This window comes from Zalophus californianus, chromosome 10, assembly GCF_009762305.2.
Source record: "Zalophus californianus isolate mZalCal1 chromosome 10, mZalCal1.pri.v2, whole genome shotgun sequence".
Lineage (NCBI taxonomy): Eukaryota > Metazoa > Chordata > Mammalia > Carnivora > Otariidae > Zalophus > Zalophus californianus.
The window spans coordinates 70,721,454-70,739,534 of NC_045604.1; the positions used below are offsets into that span (position 1 = coordinate 70,721,454).

The window sequence follows — 18,081 nt, forward strand, 5'->3', positions numbered from 1 at the left end:
CTGGGTGAAGGGCTCTGGAGCTTCTCAGGGGGCTCCGTGGTGGCTGGTCCCTAAGCCTGGGGAGTGGCTGTGACCCTGTCCTGGGGCATCTCGTCTGCAGACACGGGGTGGAGGATGCCACTGGCGAGAGAAAACCCAGTGGGCTTTCTGGGGTGCGAGAGAACTGAGTCTAAAGCAGGGGCTCCTGAGGTGCAGTGTGTGCTGAGTGTTTGGGAACGCGGGGATTCACCAGTTCGGGAGCAGCGGCCCAGGGAACGGAACATGGGGGCCAGGAGGAAGTGGAGCCTGGGGACAGAATGGGCTATGGGGACCCTGTGGACCCACGAGTGCTGAGTCACATCTGCACAGCACAGCTTCTGCTTCTCCTGGACAGACAGCCCTCCATGTGCACTCTGCCCGGCTCCTCCACCCTCTCCCTGGCCTCATCCCTGCGCAGCTTTTGCCGCAGAGAGGGTACCCGGTAGAGCGCACGTGCGGGGATGAGCTTGAGTCAGTGCCGTGGGAGAGGTGGCTCCCACGGGGTGGTGGGACCTGGGTGGAGACTGCAGGGGCCTAGGGGGAGGCCCGAGCGGGAGCAGTGGCCTTTAGAGGTAGTGCTCGGGAGGCTGGTGCCCTGCGGGCAGGCATGGGTAGCGCTGGGGTGAATGGACAGATGATGAGTTTAGAAAACGTTCTAGAGTGAGGCTCCTGGAGGTGAGGAGACTGGAGGGACAGGAGCGTGTCTAGCATTCCGGAGAGGGGGCCAAGGGAGGCCAGCTCCCGAGGAGCCTGTGACAGCAGGGTACATAGGCCCTGGCCTTGGCCTTGACTGGGAGAGGACTATGGGGCGGCTTGGGAATACTGCAGAGGACTCAGAGCAGGGCGCTCAGAGCCACGGCCCAGAGTAGGGCCCCAGCAGCGGCCTCTGCATCGCCGGGGGACTCGTGAGAGGTCCACGTTCTCTGCCCCCCTCCTCAGCTGATTGTGATGTAGCTCAGCTGGGAGAACCACTGGGTAGAGGCCGGAGCTGAGCTCGGAGCCCCTGTGTGAAAGACGGGCTGGCTGGTCCTGCAGGCCCCCCACAGTGGCAGAGCGCTGCCAAGCCAATGCGGCCCACACCCAGTCCTCTGGCCAAGCAGGACCTTGGCCAGAGGTGGCTGGGCATGCAGGGGCGTGGTTGGATGGTGAGATTGAATAAGCTAAGCAGGAGGGGACAGAGCAGGGTGAGGGGTGGGCAGGGGTCCCACAGAAAGGAAAATGTGGGTCAGGATTGGGCACTGAGCAAGCAGAGCAGGCAGAGTTGTGCCAAAAGCAGAGGAAGGGGGTTTCCTAATTTCAAAGGAAGGTTGGCCCCGGTGGCCCTGGAGAGTGGGTGCTGGGGAGATTGAGATCACCAAGGTGAGGACAGAGGTGGGGTGGAAGGGGTGTCTCTGTGGCGGGGACCCTGGCACTGAGTGCAGCCTGAGCCTGGGCCGCAGAACCCCTGAGATTGGCATCCTGACTCAGCAGAGGGCTCCTCAGCTGTGACTGTTATAATTCTAGAAATTAAATCTGTATTTCCTTCCTCTGAGTCACAATCGGGAGAGGCCACTACGGTTCTCTTAGGCAGGCTTTTTACAAAGACGAGTTCGTGTCCCCACCATGCAGCAACTCCTTTGGCCTTCCCCCATCCCCGCCTGCTTTCACCACGTGATGGGATTGCCTGTCCGTACCACCTGCAGGCCATGAAGCCAGGAGGGAGAACGGTTGTTCCCCAGAGGACCTACCTGCCTGTGGCGGTTAAAAGTGGCATGCTGCCAAGTGACGTCAGGAATGCTGACCTTTGCCTCAGGGGATATGTGATCTCGGAGCCCGTTGGAGCTCCTCACGCCTCCCGCTCTGGGCCCCCCTCCCTGAACCATCGTTCGCAGGCTGAGTCCGGCTTTTGCTGTGGCCCATTTCTGTCCCAGGCTCCAGAAGGGAACACCAGCTCCACGGCTTCAGTGAGGCCCACCCAGGAGGAGCAGTCAGCTACGCCCCCAGGGAAGGTGGTGACCGTCAGCTCCCGGAGCCCCCGCTGCCCGCGCAGCCAGACTGCCCTCCGCAACAGCAAGACCTTCTCTCCCAGTTCCACGCCTTGCTCCTCAGGTGAGGCTCGGCCATCCCGCCTGTCTTTCTGCACGTGGGGGCTGTGCCTGAGCTGAGGGCACAGGATGCCTGACCCCTGGCCCCATTCAGTGGGTCGCCATCGCGCTCACGGCGTGTCGGAAGAGAAATCCCCACCTCTTGCAGGGAGGGTGAGCGCTGGGCCTGTCGCATAAGGCTTCGGGTCCTGGGGTACTGGAGCCATTCGGAAACACGGGGTGGCCCTTGCTAGTTTGGTCACCTTGGGGGATCTTTGTGAGGTCAGTGGAAGCCTCCGTAACATGCTGAATCTGTGGCTGAAAGCCTGAGAAGGGACTGTCTCCTTTTATGTTTGAAGAGTCAGGCCCGGAGGTAGGGGATTCCCTAGCCGTTTCCCTCAGTCTTGGAAGGAAAGGTGGGCTGACCTGCCAGTCTGAACTGTTGGTCCTTTGTCCGAGTTGTAGCCAGGGAGTAACTTCCTTGCAGGGTCATTCCTTGGGTTTTCTGGTACCTGAGACGACAGGTTGAGGACTGCCATGTCCTTCGTGTGCCAAGCCTGGGAGACCTCCACGCCAGGCGTGAAGGGCTGCGTTACCATCCCTGTGGGTGTGTGCTCTCACTTTGGGACCCTGGCCATCCTGGTCACCTTGAACGTCCTGCGCCAGCAGGCGTCTCTGCGTCAGGGCCACGTGCCTCATACAAGAAGCAGTCCCGCATCTGTCCTTAATCTGACCCACGCAGGTGTGATCACGTCTTCGCTGAACAGATCTAGTATCCTGTGGGTTAACAATTTCTAGGGTTTTGTTTTGTGTGGTTTTTTTTTTTAAGATATATTTATTTGAGAGAGAGAGAGCATGAGCAGGAGGGGCATAGGGAGAGGGAGAGAAAATCTCAAGCAAGTTCCAGCACGGGGCCCAACGTGGGCCTCGATCCCACGACCCCAAGATCATGACCTGAGCCAAAATCGAGAGTCAGACACTCAACCAGCTGCGCCACCCAGGTGCCCCGGCTTATTTTCTGTTCCGAGCGTGTCACCAGCTTTATGTGTTCTCTGTGTGGCGAATAGCCTTCCTGTGGAATGAGTGCTGTGTGGGGGCCTCCGGGGTAACTGAGCCTAGATCAGGTGTCTGTGCAGGTCAGGACTCAGGTAGCGATGGTACTCCTTCCTGTCCTCCACTCTTGACTTCAAATTGTTGTAATTTTATGTGGTCTTTACCATCCTTTCTGTCTCTGAATGGAGGATGTTTCTAGACCAAGACACTTGCAGTGAGAGAGTCCGGACTGGTGCTCAGAGGGCCTGAGCTTAATTTCACAGCTTTGCAAATAAAAACTAAGGAAAAGGGGCCTGTCCCTACATGGATTGAGGGTGTACGCAGCGGCACCCACAGTAATGAAAGCAGAGTCTCAGAACAGTGGCTCCAAAATAAACATTTTCTGTCCCTTTATGTCCGGGCTGTCCTTGGTACAATAAAGATTTAGAACGGGGACCGGCCGACCGCAGCCCACAGCCTGCTCGCCGTCAGGACGGCCACGCTCCAGCTGCAGAGCCCAGGGCAGCAGGGGTTGGAAGGCCCACCAGCCAGGCAGCTACTCTCTGGCCCTTTACAGAGAAAGCTTGCTGACCTCTGGTCTATGCTAGGTGGTCTAGAAGGTTCTTCTAGCTGTCACATGTCCTCACAGGCCTATCTGCCCTTCCTACCGGGGATCAAAGTGGCAGAGTGCTGCTGTGCTCTCAGAGCCATGATTCACTTACGGTGGGAACTGGGGTTTCAGGGAGAAGGATAGGAAGGCAGGGTTTGGGGACTTAAATCTAGGAAATGCCTTTCAAGCAAACGGAATCAACTGTTCCTGTTTCTTCCGGTTTTCTTCCGGAGAGAGCGACCTGCATTTGCGCTGGTGACGCTGCCCGGTGAGTGCTTGTGTTCGCGGTCTCTTGGCTTCTAGGTCTGAGAAACCCGCCGAGACCCCTGCTGGTGGCGGGCCCCTCCAGCACAGGCAGCAGTGACTCAGACGGCGGCCTTTTTGCTGTCCCGACCACTCTGCCGCCCAACAGCCGCCATGGGAAGCTCTATTCTCCCAGTAAAGAAACAGAACTGACTTTCCGTCAGCACCTGAACTCCATCAGCGTAAGTGGGGCGGGGGGCACGCTGCCGGCGGGGGGCCCTGCGTCTGGGGGCACGCTCTCACGCCTGCGCTGTCTCCTTGCAGATGCAGTCGGATTTCTTCCTGCCGAAGCCCAGGAAGTTGCGGAACCGGCACCTGCGGAAGCCCCTGGTGGTCCAGGTCAGGGCACCGGCGTGCGTCTGTGCCACAGGGAGTCCTCGGCCCCTCCTTCTTTCTTATGCAGAGGACACACAGAGTAGTAACGGGACCCTGACTGTTCCCTGAAATAACGAGAATCTTGGCACAGCACGTAAACCACTTGTAAAAAAGACAGGTAGTCCCAGGGATTCAAGTCCCACGTGTCCCGCTTTAGGATATATTCGAGGACTCTCGGAGCTGCTATTTATAAATGCGCGGCCCAAAGAGGCAGTTGACAGGGTAGATAGAGTGGCCAGAGGCCAGACTTTCCTGAGCTCAACGGCACTAAAGGCCAGAGACCCCGTGGAAGCCGTCTGCAGACCCAAGGGCACAGCCCGAGAGTGAGAGGCCTGCGAGTGCGGGTGAGGCGGGAATTCTGTCACGACTCCAAGCTTAGAAACGTATGGATGTGGGTTGTTTGGCGATAAACGTACAGGTCTCTGTTCGTCTTCCTAATCTCTCAGAAATCTCTTCCTCTCGAGTTTAATTGACGTAGAAAGGAGAGATTGCGTGGCAGGTCTCAGGCAGGACGGTGCACAGCAGTCCTCCCGTTATCCTCGGTTCTGCTTCCCGTGGTCTGTAGCCAAGGTCAGCAGGATGCAGGTGATTCTCCTGACACGTCATCAGAGGGTCAGCGGTACGTCACGTGCCTGCATCACTCGCTCACGGGGGCAGAGAGGAGGGAGACCTCGCTGACGGAACTTTTGTTTCAGTGTATAGAATTGTTCTGTTTTATTATCAATTGTTGTTGTTCGATTGTTACCTGCCCAACTTACAAGTTAAACTTTGTCGCAGTTATGTCTCTGTAGGAAAACAGTAGTAGGTGTAGGGCTGATGTCATCTGCAATTTGAGGCGCCCACGGGAGTCTTGGGACACGTACCCTGCAGATTCGGGGACTGCTGTATTCTAGGTCCCAAGTTTTGTGTGCACGTGCGCAGGCCGAGTCTGTACCGGCACAGTTGGTGAAGTACGTGAATCCGCCCCGGCTGGACGGTGGTTCTGTGGCTCATCGGCTCTTGGTCCAGGGTTGCGAGCCTGCATGGCCTGTGGTGGTGTTTGTTTAGCTTTGTAACAGCTTGATTATCAATGCGTGGGTCACGCAGTCCAAAGGTCTGAAGGGCTCGCAGGTAGGGCAGCCATCCCCGCTGTCTGATCCAGGACATTTCCATCTCTCCACAAGGAAAGCCCGTAGCCATTTCCTCAGGTGCGCCCCCCCACCCGGGGCAAGCACTCTCTACACTCAGGCTCTCTGTCCCTGGGGATTGGCCTCTTCTGAGCATTTCACACGAATGGAACCACACATAGTATATGGTCTTCTGCGTTTACTGTTTTGATAGAAAGTGTCGGTGGCACATAGCCCTTCATTTCCTTGCTGCTTTCCCGGCAGCAGGACAGGGTGGCAGGCCGTGACCAAGCCTTGCACTTCCTGCTGCCTTTCCAGACGGTGTGCATCCACAGCTCCTTGCCAGGTCACCCCGCTGCCTCCTGGCACCTGAACAGACCTGGCCCTCCGTGTCGTTGGCAACCCAGTAGTACCCCCTCCTCTCTGCTCTGTGCTGACCCCAAGGGGCAAGGAGACGTCCTTCGCACGTTAGCAGAGAATGCACCTTGCACCCAGAGCCAGGAGTGTCTGATGATGCGGCAGATACTTTGTGTTAATATTTTATTTCTACAACCCAGCCAGCGGTTTCCGTAATGCCCTGTGAGGTGGCAGCCGCCATACTGGCCCTGCATGACTCAGAACCAGGGGACCGGGGCCCATGAGCAGGGAGGGCGGGCACTGCATCAGCGATGGGTTGGAGTGCCTCACGCCCTTAGGTCATCCGTGTTGCCAGGAGCTCGAAGGGGCCCAGATCTGGGGATGTGTCTTGGAAGAGTCCACGCCCAATGCTCATGACGGGCGTACAGCACTGGGAGGGCGTTCTGAGTTAGCATTGGGCCATCTTGGCATCCCTCCAGTGTTCTCTGTAGAAGGTTGGCTACTCTGGGTTCTTTGCAGAGAGGCCCGGTGTTCAGGGGCTCGGGGTCCACGGGCACAGCTGTCCTCAGTGTCCTTGAGCCAGAGCCCCCATCTGGACACGCTCAGCTCCCTCTCACCTGGAATGTCCCTTATGGCCCGTCACCGGTTTCCTGAGTGATTACTGGCACCGGGGTCTGTCCGTCGTCTGATTATTGACATTCTTCTCTCCACAGAGAACACTGCTTCCTCGACCATCTGAGCACCAGTCCCACAATGTCTGTTCCTTTTCCATCCTGTCCAATTCCTCCGTGACTGGTAAGCATCTGGGCTCCTTGGGTAATTGTTCACACCTTTCTTGTGCGTGGCCCTGTCTTCGGGAACGGCAGGTGTTGGTGTCCTCGGGTCTTTGCAGGACATCCCGAGCATCCCTTTGTCCTTTCTGTCCACAAAGCCTGAGTGTGCTGGGCCCGGGCCACAGAGGGGCAGGCGCGGACGCCCGGTGGGTGGTGGTGTGTGGGCAGGTCTGTGGTGTGGGAGGGGCCCCGGCTCTGGGAAGTACGCTGTCTCACAGAGCGGGCACGGCTGAGTGACACGCGCGCTGCGTAGGCACTGTGAGCGTCGATGGCTTCTCCTCATGCTCTCAGCTGCAGAAAATCTGGTGGGGGGGCCGAGCTGCAGCGGCAGAGCCCTTGTGCAGGATTTGCGGCTTTGCCTGCCACTCGGGTCAGGCGCATCCCCCCCCCCAAAAGGCCCCCCATGGTGTGGCGTGCGGACTGCGGCCTTCCGGCAGCTCCAGCAAGCGCGTTGGTGCTGTTCCCCAGGGCCTGGGACTTTCTCCTCGTCGGAGCCTGTCTGACCTGGGACTTCTCCAAGTCGGCTTCCGACGAGGTTCAGCTCCCGTGACTGTGGCTTGAAAGGAAACGCTCCATGGCCCCCATTGTGCGTTTGGAGGGTGCGGGCTGATGCATCTGCTTCTGCTCTTTCCCCGCAGGGAGAGGCTCGTTCAGGCCCATCCAGTCTTCCCTGACCAAAGCAGCCCTGTCTCGGCCGATTGTGCCCAAGGTCCTTCCACCCCCGGCCACGGGCCACCTGGCCAGTAAGTTTCTGTCACCAGCACGACAGACACCACGGGAGGGTTCCGAGCGAGCTTTCTGTTCGCCTCCAAGCCGGTGTGTCCTGTTACTGTTCAGGGAGAACACTAGAGCCTTTGTCCTTGCTTGGAAATGAGGTGTGAGGGAGAGGCTGTTCATGAGCCCCTTGGGGCACCTGTCAGGGTGTCCCTGGAACTGAGGTTCTAAATGTCCTTTCTGTTGCCAGGTGCTATCGACTTAGCAGCTAAAAGTGCCGGCATCATCCCCGGGAGCCCCCTCCCTGTCTTGGACGCTGAGGGCTTGTCTGGCATCTCTCCACTGTCTTCAGATGAGGTGGCCCCCACCGTCCCAGGTCAGGACTCCACCAGCACCCACCAGAATGGAGATTCCATCCCCACTGTCGGGGTAAGTATGTTTAGAATGGCTTTTCCGCATCCCCACTTCCTTCTGGGACAGGTCAGTCACTTTCCAGAAGGGTGGGTGCTGAGGCCATGGGACTGAGGTCAATGCTGAACTCCAGTTCTGCCTGAGTAGGTGATGGGCCCTGAGAGGCTCTAGGAGAGTGCCTGGACCAGGGAGGCTGTGGCATGGGTGAGCGCCGTGTGGCTCCAAGGAGAGAGCCATGGACGGACGCAGTGGGACAGGCTTGCTGTGATGCCGAGGCAGGCACAGAGCTCTGTCTCTCTGCAGACGTCACTCAGTTCGCGAGGTAGCTTTGGCCGCACTGGCTGGCAGTACGCCCCGTGCCTCCCTGACCCACACGCCTCTGACCCCCCCTGTCCCCCATGCTCAGGCTCTACTGGGACTGGGGTTGCTCTTTGAATGGACAGCCTCACTTGTGGGGACTTGGTGACCTAACCTTGACAGCAGTAGCCTCCTGACTCTCTGGCTGCTAGGAGCCTGTGGGCGTGGGGCCCACTGGCTTTCCTCGTGTCGTTGTAGGGCACAAGCGACCCGTTCATCAGTGTTCCCTCGAGGCCTGAGCAGGAGCCGGTGACGGATGGTTTCCAGGTAGAGGGTGCTCTTTGCCTTGGAGCAGTGCAGCTGCCCTGGGACCCCCTCCATGCCAGGCCCCCCACCCTCGTGGTCTTCCCGCGGCCCTAGCCTCGCTCCCCTGGACTGCCACGTGGTGGCAAGAACACACATCCCTCGAGGCCCCGCAGCACCATTCTTCCACCCACCTCGCCTATACAGACGAACACATAGCTCCCATCTGAGGCTTCCTGCCCCTTCACAAGGTGGCCTGTTTCAGGCGCACTCCTGGAAGGACTGTTTGGGGCCAGAGGAATGAAAGTCGTCAGCCGTAGTGCTTCCAGGCACTCCTCTGCCCCGATTACCAGCTGTCCCGCCGGCCGTGGAGGCAGGGCCAGCCACCCCCCCCTTCCCTGGCCACTGCCCCCCTCAGCCTGGCCCTCCAAGGCTGCCATGGCTAGTGTGGTTTCAGGAGAAGTGAATCCACTGAGTGTGTATCTTGCAGAGCAGGAAGAGGTGATGTGGTGTTCTCATATTTCTGTTGAATCTCCTGTCACTCAGTCACTGCCATGTGGGGCTGAGACCAATTTTCCATTCTGTGTTCCTGATCATCTGTTGTGCTCCCCGCCCGCCCCATCCAGGGCTCACCCGTGCTGTCCTTATCCGAGCTGTCCAAGGCTCCTCTCCACAATGGGCCCCCCGCACCCCTGCCTACGCCCGAGGGCTCCAGCAGCCGCCTGTCCCCACCCAACGTCTCCGCGCTGCTGGACATCTCCCTGCCCGGGCCGCCCGAGGACGTGCTCTCACAGGGCGAGCCCGCCACACACATCAGCGACTCCATCATCGAGATTGCCATCAGCTCTGGCCAGTACGGTGAGGGCCCGTGGGGTTCTGACTTCCCGCCGGGGTGTCTGCACACTTGCTGGGCACACCCCTGTCCAGCGTTCCCTCTTGAGTGTGGAGCATCTGCCGCCTGTGGGGTGCTGCCCATCCTGGCAGGGGGCAGCCCCAGTGGATGAGGAGCAGATGGGTACTGTGGCTCTTCACGGTCTCAAGGACAGAGAGCAGGCCTGCCAGGCTTCTGCAGCCCACGGCTCAGATGGGGCCTTTTTCTGGTTGGTTCTGAATCTGGGTGGATGGCTTGAGGTTGTGCGGGTCCTGGCAGGGGGGTGGACGGATTCCATGGGACGGCACTTGCTGGTCTGCTTTGGGCTGTGGATTCACAGAGAACTTAGCTCTCCCCCTTGCACCTTACTTCTGTTGGTGACATGGAGACGTGCGCACTGGTGTGTGCTCGTGTGGTTGGTGTCGGTGCCAGCAAGAGCATTGGGGGTGCACAGGGTCTGCCCCATCAGCATAGTTGTGGCCACTGCCGTTCCCTGAGGTGGGCACATGGCTCCTGCCTCCACAGGCCCCTTCTGCAGGCCAGTCCTGTTGGTCCTCCATGGGCCCCACCCCACACATCCAGTGCTTGTGCCACTCTGCTGATTTCTGGGTGGTGGATGGGGGAAGTGGGGTGCCGTTCACCCACCATGCCATCTCTGATCCTGCGTTTTGGCTGACAGGTGAGGGAGTCCCTCTTTCTCCAGCAAAACTGAATGGCAGTGACAGCTCCAAGAGTCTTCCCTCCCCGTCCAGCAGCCCCCAGCCCGACTGGATCGCCTCCCCGACCCATGACCCCCAGTGGTGCCCCAGTGACCCCACAGACTCGTCGCTCAGCAGCTTGTTTGGTGAGTGGAGGGCGCAGCAGGGCACGGGCTGGCTCCCTGTGGTGCACCTGGGTGGGGACTGGAGTCTGAAGTCCCAGCAGAGCTGCTGGGTTCAGGGTTTATCCCAAGTCCCTCACGCGGTGGGGGAGGGGGGCACCAAGGCTTCTGGCGTGCACTTCATTGAGCTTGCGTGAACGTGGACACCCACGAGACACTCAGCCTGGCTGAGATGGGCCCATGTCTGCACTCAGTTTCCCGTGCCCTTCGGGCTGCCCGCTCTCCGGCTCCTTCCTGCTCGGGCTTTCTGCTCTTGCCATTGGCGGTGGGGTAGAATATGGCTCTTGGAGCTCTCAGCTCCCTCTTTCCATCTTCAGTCTGGTGTCCTGAAACAGATGTTCCCACTGTCTCATGGCAGGGACGAGTGTGCCTCCTCAGGCACCAGGTGTTCGTGTGGTGGGCGGGGCTGCCAGGGACAGCCACACCGGTCTCAGTGGCCTGCGCGGGGCAAGCTCCTGTGGCATGTGTGGGATCAGCGTACCCAGCGTTTTTTTTTTTTTTTTTTTTTAAGATTTTATTTATTCATGAGAGACAGAGGCAGAGGGAGAAGCAGGCTCCCAAGGAGCAGGGAGCCCGATGCGGGACTCGATCCCAGGACTCTGGGATCCTGACCTGAGCCGAAAGCAGACGCTTAACCATCTGAGCCACCCAGGCGCCCGCACCCAGCATTCTTTAGAGAGTAGCCAGGGCGTGTGTGTGGTGGTGGTGGGGGGATTGGCAGCCCTAAAAAGGGGTGGTTTTACACATGAGCCAGGTCGGCACCCGTGTGGGCACCACGCCTGGAGGCCCAGATTGATGCGGGAGGTCTGGGTGGTGCAGGGGAGGCAGCACCGACAAGGGTTTGCGGAGATGGAAGTCACGTAGACCAGTGCAGTGTCTGCAAAGTCAAATAGAAATTATAAGAAATCGGAACCACCTCATACGGCGGCAAGGGTGGTGACCCGGCAGTGGGATGAGGCAGGGCTCCCAGGAGAACGAGGCCGACTCACACGTGCTGCACGGAAGACTCCCCAGGGCTCTCCACGTGAGAGGGGCCAGAGACCACACAACGACTCCATCCAAAGCCCTGTGGCTGCACGAGTGTACGGGTAGATGCCTGGAAGGGGCCTGGCAGGGCCATGCACACGCAGCCTGCGGGGTCCTCCCCTTGGACCGGTGCTGGCAAGCCGGTTTCAGGATGTCTTCTCCTTCTCTTGGCAGCAAGCTTCATCTCCCCAGAGAAGAGCCGGAAGATGCTGCCAACTCCTGCGGGGACCCACAGCGGCACCTCCCTGCTGGGCCCCAGCTTGCTGGATGGCAACTCGAGAGACTCGTTTGTGTCCCGGTCCCTGGCTGATGTTGCTGAGGTAGGCGCGCAGCCTTAGCTCTGACTTGACCAGCAGCCCGCCTTCTGGAGGTGGCCGGATGCCTCGGGCGGGGCCCTTGTGTTCTTAGAACTCCCGAGTTCTCCTGACCGTGGAAGCTCTCGCCACCGTGGGCCAGCATTCGTTCCCAGGTGGCAGCAGATGAGGGACGTGAGGTAATAGCTCCGCGCTGGAGGCCTCAGAACCTGGGAAGCCCTGGAGTCGGTGGACTGTGGGGTCTATGCTGGTGGCCAGCACAGGCCTTGGGTCTCTTCTTCCCTTCAGCAGCTTCGTGACCTGGGGCAGTTAGTGCCTCGGTTTCCTGGTCCGTCTGGGGCTGCTGCTGATTTTCGAGGAGGACGTGGCCGTTGTGGGTGGTACGTCCTCCATGCTGCCGCCTGACGGGCAGGGAGGCCTTCCAGCTGCATCTCCCTGTGTGGTGGCGTGAGGCTGCCGCCTGTTGAGCTAAAAAGTGGCTCGGGGTGGTGGCGGACTGTTGACGTGGAGGCGAGACTTGGTCTGTGATGCCCCTCGCAGTTTGTCCACTCGGAGCCGCCCAGGCCTCCACCCCACAAGGAGCAAGTGTGTCGGGGAGCAAGTAGGACTCATGAGGACAGGGGCACAGAGCGCAGCACTCTGAGAGAGACTGCGGCGAAGCGTGTGCGTAAGAGGGAGAGGACTCTCCATAATGGAGAACCCCACTCCCTCAGGTGGGCCTAGTTCTGTTGTCAGAGGCCTGGAGCAGCGTCCCCCAAGTACTGCTTCCCTGGGACGTGCCGGTGTTAGTGGGTCTCTCTCAGATTTTGTAGTCAGATTCCCCACGGGGCCCTGGATCAAACAAAGCTCACCGCTGTTTCCCCCAGACGCCTCAGCTTTCCCTTATCCTGACTGGCATCTGGAGTTCTGAGGAACTCATGGGGAGGCTTCGGAGAATTCTGTGCTGAGCAGTGACACAACCAGAAATTCTCCCCAAACAGAGAGACAGACCAAGAAGCAGCAGCACACACCCTCCTTGCACGCTACAGCGTTTTTCAAACCACTCGTGGCTGTGATGTCACACAAGAAGCCCATCTTTCCCCTTCGTGCGTGTGCGTGTGGGGGTGTGTGTGTGTGTATGCTTACAAATCCTCGGCTTCTATGCAGACGGGCCTGCCACACGTATCTGGAGACAGCTCCTCAGGACCCTGCCGTTCCTGGGCAGTCTCCAGGGCAATGGAAGCAGTACCTGGGGCTGTTACAAGTGCAGACTCGTGGGCCTGCCCCAGGTCCACCCCAGGCCCACACCAGGTCCACCCCAGGCTCACCCCAGATTCACCCCGGCGCACCCCAGGTTCACCCCATGCCCACACCAGGTCCACCCCAGGCTCACCCCAGATCCACCCTGGCCCACCCCAGGCTCACCCCAGATCCACCCTGGCCCACCCCAGGCTCACCCCAGATCCACCCTGGCCCACCCCAGGCCCACCTGATGGGGTTTGAACAGAGTGGGCGGTCATGAGGGGTGGGTGGGAAGGGTGGGGCCAGATTGGCCCACAGTGATAGTGATGGAAGCTGATGATGGGCCTGTATGGGGAAGACAGGCAGTAGTTGCTCTGCTTTTTGTTTTTTTTTTTTTAAAGATTTTTATTTATTTATTTGAGAGAGAATGAGATAGAGCATGAGAGAGGGGAGGGTCGGAGGGAGAAGCAGACTCCCTGCCGAGCAGGGAGCCTGATGCGGGACTCGATCCCAGGACTCCAGGATCATGACCTGAGCCGAAAGCAGTTGCTTAACCAACTGAGCCACCCAGGTGCCCTGCTCTGCTTTTTGAAAACAAATTTCAGTTTCAAATTTTCCATAGAAAGCTTAAAGTTTGTTTACTGAAGTAAACTCTACCCCCAGTGTGGGGCCCGAACTCATGACCACCAGATCATAAGTTGCACACTTGTCCGACTGAGCCAGCCAGGTGCCCCTGTCATGAAAGCTTAGAATCCGGTTTGTGCCATAGCTCTACTCAGAATTTTCTGAAGGCTTCTCATTCGTTTGTCATGTCCTGCAATTCTGTAACAGATACTTACCCAGGGCATACTCTGCGCCAGGCACTGCTCTAGGCACGAGTAAACAAAACCACGGCCCCATTCTTGTGAGCCTTCTGCTTGAGCAAGAGGCAGACGGTACACTCTGAAGACAGACTTTCGTGTATCTGTCCACAGAATAACCTAACACCTGACGCTCTGTTGTACACACTCTGGTCTTTACCCTTGCTTTCCTTTCTTGGCCTGACTTGTCGCATCTGCCAGCTCTGTTTCTTGAAGAGCCAAAGCCCGTTCTCGTCTCAGGGTCTTTGCATTGCTGTTTGTTTTATGGGTATGTGCTCCCTGGCCCCGGGGCAAACCCCACCCGCTTCCTCAGCTCCCGTGTCCTTCAGGCCACCCTGCAGTCTCTGCACCCCACTGTGTGCCCTTTGCCTCATTGCTTATTGAGGGTCCACAGGTCTGTGCTGGGCACCACCACTCTGGCCCAGCGGCCCATGCACCAGGCCCCCGGTCAGCTCTCATGCACACTTGTCAAAAGAGGGAGTGTTCAAAAGGACAGAGGGGATTCTGCAGTTCTCCCGAGAGTGCTGGGCCGGTGTCACATGGCTCATTGATTGGGGTTCTAGTCTTCACTGGTCCACTCACCTCCCACTGAAGTCCCTGCCGTGGTGGCCAGCCGCCCGCTGATGCCTTCCCTCATGTCCTCTGCCCCGCAGGTTGTGGATTCCCAGCTGGTGTGCATGATGAATGAAAACAGCATCGACTACATATCTCGATTCAACGATTTGGCTCAAGAACTGTCCATCGCCGAGCCCGGCCGCCGAGAGGTTCTGTTTGATGGCAGTGGAGGTGGCCCCCCCGTCGGTGACCTGTCCCAGTGACCAGACCTTGCCTCTGCTAGGGCATCCTGGAGGCTGCAGAGGAGGGCTGGTGGTCCTCCACTGCGGTATATGTAGCCCTCTCCAGGCTAGAGAAAACAGAAATCCAGCCCAGGACCCCCCAGAAGACGGTCTGAGCAGAGGACTCTTTGTGCCCCAGAACAGACAACATGCAGGAAGCCACATCCCGATGGGGGCAGAGGGCCACGGTGGCCCGGGAGGTGAGGACAGGTTCTGTCGGAGGGCCTGTGTCAGACGCTGCTGTGGCATTGGAGCCGCTCCCTACCAGCCATGGGATAGCGCTTGGCAGCCGCGCTTCCACCCCCCCCCATCACCGTGTTGAACATTGCAGTGGGTTTTCTTTCCAAGGGAAAGGAGTGGGTATGCAGCGGCCGCGGCCCAGGGAGTCCCAGCCTCCCTGCTTTCTGCAGGGACACTTCCAGCCACCACTGCTTTTTTCTGCCAAACCTATACACCTTTCGGTTGCTTTCTCTGCACATGACGGGGAAGCACAGCTGGGCATGGCCTGGGCTCTGCCTGGTAGGGTCTGCACCCTTAGCGGACACTTGCGAGGACGCTCGGATCACAGGGCAGCGTCCCTCGTGCCATCACCTCAGAAACACTGACCCTTGTCTAGTGCATTCTCCCACCTGGAGGTTTGTTCTGATTGACTTAACGGGAAGGAGGAGAGAATCCTATTTTGTGCAGCTTGTGTGGACTTTTAGAAAAAAATCCTGCTTAAGTGGTTGGAAAAAGGTTTTCCTTATGTTTTGAGAATTAGGAGACGGTGAAGAAGAAGAAGAGTTCATGGTTTCCTTCCTGTGTTGAAGCCAAGCCTTCGGCTGCGAGTCCCTGAACAGCCAGGGGGCTAGTGGCTGGCCGCCGACGTGTGCGGCCTTTCCAGGGAAGGTCTTCACCTCTTCAGCGTCTCCTCTTCCTTCCACCGGCTTCTGTGCAGAGTCCACCTGCTGCATACATTTCCTCCTTCATGTTTCCTCCCATCCCGTGGTCCCGTTTCTCTTCTTCCAGCGCAGGGAAGTCGAGCAAGGCGCAGACCCTGAGTGCAGTCAGAGCACGCTAAAACCACTTCCCTCTCATGTGCTCCTGGGGCCTCCTTGGGTGACTGTTGGTCATCACCGCCGACAGGTCGGTGCCCAGACTGGAGCTGACAGGGCTGCTTTGTTCTCAGCGTTGGGAGGCTCAACAGACAAAAGCCCATCCAGCCCCCCATTCGTTGGGGCCAGCAGCCAGTGCTATGGTGTTGGTCAGGTAGTAACCCGTGCATCACCATCCCACCTGCTGCTTCACCCTCCACCTGCAGTCCAGACCAGCTTGGCTTCTGAAATCCACCTGAACGGAGGACAGTTTCTCTTTCCTCTTCCCGACTGGCAGTGGAGTGGCAGCCACCCAGGCCAGTCCCAGCCCTCTGCATGGGCTTCTCTCCCTGTCCATGATGAAGAGGTGAGGCAGCATGGAAAGGAACAGAAAAGGTCTTTTGTGTGTGCAAGCAGAGGGGATGCTCCTGGTCCCAAGGTCTCAGCAGCCAGCTGCAGCCCCTCCAGGCTGTAGGCCGCGTCATTCACCCTGACCATGGAGGAAAGAGAGGGCAGTGGGGCCTCCAAACAGAGGAGGTTCCTTCCTTCATCTCAAGTGTTTCAGAGCTCTTGCCTGTAACGTGGTTTCCTTCTTTCAGGTCTGGTTCTAGGTACAAACATCACTAATAAGACCCACTGTGGGCAGCTCTTCTGGGCTCTTACAAAAAGTCCCAAAGCTCTGGAGATGTTTAAGAGAGGGACATGGTGCCCCTTTATTAAGAGAGAGCATCGTTTGAAGCAGAGTATCTTTAAACTAGCTTGTATAGCAGTCCATCTATTAGCTCCCTGAACTTAGCACCTTCTGGAAGTGATATCAGTGGATCTCTCTGGGCATCTGACTTTGTTAGGTCTGTAGTAGGTGAGGACACCAGGCCAAGTGTAGGCCACTACTAACTTGGTAGTACTCCCATTGTGGGGGACCAGAGATCCCTGGTACCATTACAGCATCGATGCTGGGAGCAGTACCTCATGGCAGTGTGTGCGCTGCCAGAGACTGTAGGAGTCCTGAGCTGCTTTCGTCAGGGGACACCCCGAGTCTAGCGGGTAGGCTGGCACCAGTTTTCAGTGATACCTAAAAGGAGGAAAACTAGAGATTTGGGATCAGCTTTTGTATGCTCTTTAGTGGCACCATCCACTAGGGGCTTAACCAGACTCCATCTGGAGTGTCATCCAGGGGGGAGGTGGGTTAGGGAGGACAGTGGACTGATTCTTCTCACCTGTTGCAAAGCTGACATGATTCCAGAGAATTCTGCCACTTCCACAGCAACCTGACAGGTCTGAGCATTTGCCGTGTTAAGGGAAAGAGGCATCATTAGTAGCATTCAAAGGGTGAGTCTTTTTTCCTCCCAGCCTAAATGAATATATAGGTATAAAAATAAGCAGCTGTTAAAGCCTAGAATTTTCCAAAAGATGAAAGCAGAGAAACCTCCCTCTTCCTGTATCTTGCTCTGCCTATCCCACGGAAGTTGTAGTCTTGGTGTACATCTGTGACTTTCTTCGTGCATTTGAGCATGCTGTGGTTAAGACCAGACCCGTTCCTCAGAAAAGTCGCTCTAAAGATGTCTGGGGTCTTTTTGCTGATTCAGCGTTTGTAAAGCTAGAGACTATCTCTGGTCTCCAGGGAGTTGCTTTGGCGGGTGATGAGCTTAGAAGGTGCAGCTTGTGACTCCAGTAAGGTCGGCGAGGACGTCACCCTCAGCTCTATCTGCTAGGTGCCGAGTACTTGCTCAGGGGGTGGGGTATTTGGAAACAGTCCATCCACTGATCTTGCTTTCCCATATCTCCAGCTGCTTAGCATTGGGATCCTGAAAAGGGTGTCCTTTTCAGTGGAATAGAATCTTTTAACTAGATCACAGCATGGAATCCAAACTTAAGCCAAGAAAAGTCATGGAATAAAAGACACTGGAAGCAAGTAGAGGAGGAAAGCAGCAGTTGCTGGTGTTTTTGTTTTTAAAAGACCTTGAGATCTATCAGATGAATTTGTGAGAAAATAGGGCACTTTGACTTAAGAAAAAAAGGAAGAAACCCACAGCGAACCTGTCCTGTGATTGGTGACTCACGTGAAGCTCAGTGTTCAAGGCACTACACGGCAACCTGGACCCTGTGTTTTGTAGCGGGACAGCGGCTTAGAGCTTGCGGTCTGAGCGGCACAACTCACCGCGGTTTCCTTTAATAATCGTTAAGCCATATCATCTGAGGTTTTCGGCTTGTTTGAGATGTGAATTTGTTTTATAGATTATAAATATACAGTGTATGTATAAAGCAGAATGCCTGTCCTTCCTGATTATTTTTTGTACCATATTGTAAATTATATTATTTATTCTTTACCAATTTTGGGAATAAAAGGTGTTTTGGTTATTTAATATAATAAACAAAAGCTGTTAAACTTCTTATGTTTAAATTTCCAGTTCAACTTGTAAATCTGTTTTTATTGTGCATAAATACATACTAATACTTGATCTAATACTTATCGAGTGAGCCTTGTTTCCTTCGCGGCGAGCTCGGCAGTGGCGGCTCGGCGCCGCCGCCTACAGGCCCGGGCACCTCGCGGGCGAGCAGCGGCCACCGGCGTTTCCCC

At 57.3% G+C, this 18,081-nt stretch overlaps 1 protein-coding gene across 5 annotated transcripts in view; it reads left to right on the top strand.

Moving 5' to 3' along the window:
- Window positions 1–17,969, top strand: part of CRAMP1 (cramped chromatin regulator homolog 1) — a 57,440-nt gene extending 39,471 nt beyond the window's left edge. For 4 of the 5 annotated variants that reach the window (XM_027610939.2, XM_027610940.2, XM_027610942.2 and 1 more), the window contains 11 exons: window positions 1,929–2,106; window positions 4,027–4,208; window positions 4,291–4,365; window positions 6,578–6,659; window positions 7,336–7,440; window positions 7,662–7,840; window positions 8,378–8,446; window positions 9,049–9,280; window positions 9,973–10,137; window positions 11,374–11,519; window positions 14,248–17,969. In XM_027610939.2, coding sequence (XP_027466740.2) covers window positions 1,929–2,106; window positions 4,027–4,208; window positions 4,291–4,365; window positions 6,578–6,659; window positions 7,336–7,440; window positions 7,662–7,840; window positions 8,378–8,446; window positions 9,049–9,280; window positions 9,973–10,137; window positions 11,374–11,519; window positions 14,248–14,412 — 1,578 coding nt within the window. In that variant the 3' untranslated portion in view covers window positions 14,413–17,969. The remainder of the gene's footprint in view (window positions 1–1,928; window positions 2,107–4,026; window positions 4,209–4,290; window positions 4,366–6,577; window positions 6,660–7,335; window positions 7,441–7,661; window positions 7,841–8,377; window positions 8,447–9,048; window positions 9,281–9,972; window positions 10,138–11,373; window positions 11,520–14,247) is intronic. The other variant, XM_027610941.2, reaches the window with a different exon arrangement.
- The last annotated feature ends 112 nt before the right edge of the window (window positions 17,970–18,081 follow it).